The sequence below is a fragment of the Corapipo altera genome, unplaced genomic scaffold (genome assembly GCF_003945725.1).
Source record: "Corapipo altera isolate COAL_440 unplaced genomic scaffold, ASM394572v1 95053, whole genome shotgun sequence".
In the NCBI taxonomy this organism is placed as follows: domain Eukaryota; kingdom Metazoa; phylum Chordata; class Aves; order Passeriformes; family Pipridae; genus Corapipo; species Corapipo altera.
The window spans coordinates 1-2,315 of NW_020889188.1; the positions used below are offsets into that span (position 1 = coordinate 1).

The 2,315-nt window shown below is 62.1% G+C and overlaps 1 protein-coding gene across 1 annotated transcript; it reads left to right on the top strand.

Moving 5' to 3' along the window:
- The first annotated feature begins 6 nt into the window (after positions 1–6).
- LOC113942165 (A-kinase anchor protein 8-like) lies at positions 7–2,309 on the top strand. The gene is made up of 3 exons (XM_027633307.1): positions 7–21; positions 714–809; positions 1,595–2,309. The coding sequence occupies exons 2-3, from the start codon at positions 714–716 to the stop codon at positions 1,865–1,867; spliced, it is 369 nt and encodes a 122-aa protein (XP_027489108.1). The 5' UTR covers positions 7–21; the 3' UTR covers positions 1,868–2,309.
- The last annotated feature ends 6 nt before the right edge of the window (positions 2,310–2,315 follow it).

The following is a 2,315-nucleotide window of genomic DNA, read 5'->3' on the forward strand; positions in this document are numbered from 1 at the left end:
GACCACAACCGGAACCGCAGGGTGAGCCCGGCAATTCCGGAGGGCGGGAATTCCGGAGGGCGGGAATTCCGGAGCGCGCGCGCGGGGCTCGGGGACAGCTCCGGAATCCCGCTGGGAACCATCTGCCAAGCCAGAGCTGTGGGATGGGCTGGGCAGGGCTCGTCTCCTTCCTTAGGAGGTGGAAAAATGGGGAGAGGGGCGGGAAAAGGGGCGGGAAAAGGGAAATCGGAGCCTTTTTGGGGGATGAAACGAGATTGTTCCCCAGGGGAGGGGCTGCCTCATTAAATATGCAAAAATGCAAATGAGGGGTGGCTCGGAGGGCATTTGGGGAGCTGATAAATGGGATGGAGCCGATGGATGAACTGGGCTGGGAAGGGGTTGGGATGCCGGGGATGGGGATGCGGGAATGTCGTTCGGCTCCTCCGGAGCGGCTCCGTCTCCGACACGTTATCCAGACCCAATCCCGGGATATCTGGGGGATGTTCAGCCCATCCACAGCTTCCCCCAGGGTTTGACTTAGTGGAAGTGAGGCAGGTCCTCCATCCCTCCATCCATCCATCCCTCCATCCATCCCTCCATCCCTCCATCCATCCCCGTTTTGTGGGATGGGAGGGCGGCTTTCCCAAACCCTGGGGAGGAGGAGGAGGGAACCCAAACCCCCGATCCCATTGGAATTCTCCCCCTCCGGAGCCTGACTCCCCATCCCGCTGCAGATGGCTGCGGAGCAGTTCAAGAAGACCAGTTTACACGTGGCCAAGAGTGTCCTGAACAACAAACACATCGTCAAGATGCTGGAAAAATACCTCAAGGTGAGTCCGGGAAAACGTCGGCACCGAGCGCCCGGAGCGGCCTCGTCCCGGAGCGCCGGCACCGGAGGAGCCGCTCGCTGCCTCCTTATCCTTAAATCCTGGAGCTCTTTCCTCTGCAGGCGGTTTGACCCCTCCTGGTGGATTTTGGGGATTTTTTTTTCCCGTTGATTCCCCCCCCCACCTCGCAGCCCTGTGCCGGCGTTCCGGGATCGCAGCCCGGAAACCGCCAAAGCTGGAGCTTCCCAAAGTCCCCCCCCACCCCCGAGCGAGGCCTTGGGGGGGACACCACAGCCCCTCGTCCAGGGAGGGCAGGAAGATTCCTGCCGGGATTGGGTCCAACCCGGACGGCTCCGGACCCACCTGGAGGGGAATTCTCCCCCATTTCCAGAGCCGGGGCAGCTCCAGGAGTGAGGAACCCCCCCGGGATCGGGGAGTGCATCCCATTCCCGTGACAAACCCTCCCATTGACCCCCCCCCCAACCCCCTTTTTTCCCTCCTCCTCTTCCCTCGGGAAGCGGCGGAGCACAGCCCGGCCGACCTCCGGAGCCGAGACGGAGCGCGCGGAGGGGTCGGGATTGGGCTCGGGGTCGGGATTGGGATCGCTCGAGGCCTCGCCGGCGCCGGGAATGGCAGGACGGAGCCGGGAAGGGCCCGCGGGGTCTCCGGAGCGCGGGGGGATCGCGCTCCGAGTGGATCCGGAGCCGAATCCCGGTGGGTGTAACGGGCGTCGGAGAGAGAGGAAAACTCGCCTCCTCCTCCTCCTCCTCCTCCTCCTCCTCCTCCAGGCGAAGAGGAAAAGAAGCGCCTTTGGCTCCTTGTTGTTCCCTGGGAATGCGGGAACAGCCCCGGATCCGGCAGGAGGCCCCGTGTCTGCAGGCAGGGGCAGCAGGTGCCCGCGTGTCCCCCCATTCCGGGGGAGCGGCCGATCCCCTTCCCGGGGCGCGGCTCGGCTTCGGCCCCATCCCGGCCGGAGCCGGATCCCAAAAACAGGGAAAAACTGCGACTCCAACCTCGGGGGCCAGGGAAAAGGGATGTTGAGCGCGGAGTTGGCCAGGTAGGATGGCCCTGTCCTGGTATCCTGGCATAGGATGGCAATATTCCCGTTATCCTGGCGTAGGATGGCCATGTCCCCATTATCCTGGCATAGGATGGCCATGTTCCCATTATCCTGGCATAGGATGGCCATGTTCCCGTTATCCTGGCATAGGATGGCCATGTTCCCATTATCCTGGCATAGGATGGCCCTGTCCTGGTTTCCTGGCATAGGATGGCCCTGTCCTGTTATCTTGGCATAGGATGGCCATGTTCCCATTATCCTGGCATAGGATGGCCATGTCCCCGTTATCCTGATGTGGGATGGCCCTGTCCCTGTTATCCCAGTGTAGGATGGCAATGTTCCCATTATCCTGGCATAGGATGGCAATATTCCCATTATCCTGGCATAGGATGGCCCTGTCCTATTATCCTGGCATAGGATGGCCATGTTCCCATTATCCTGGCATAGGA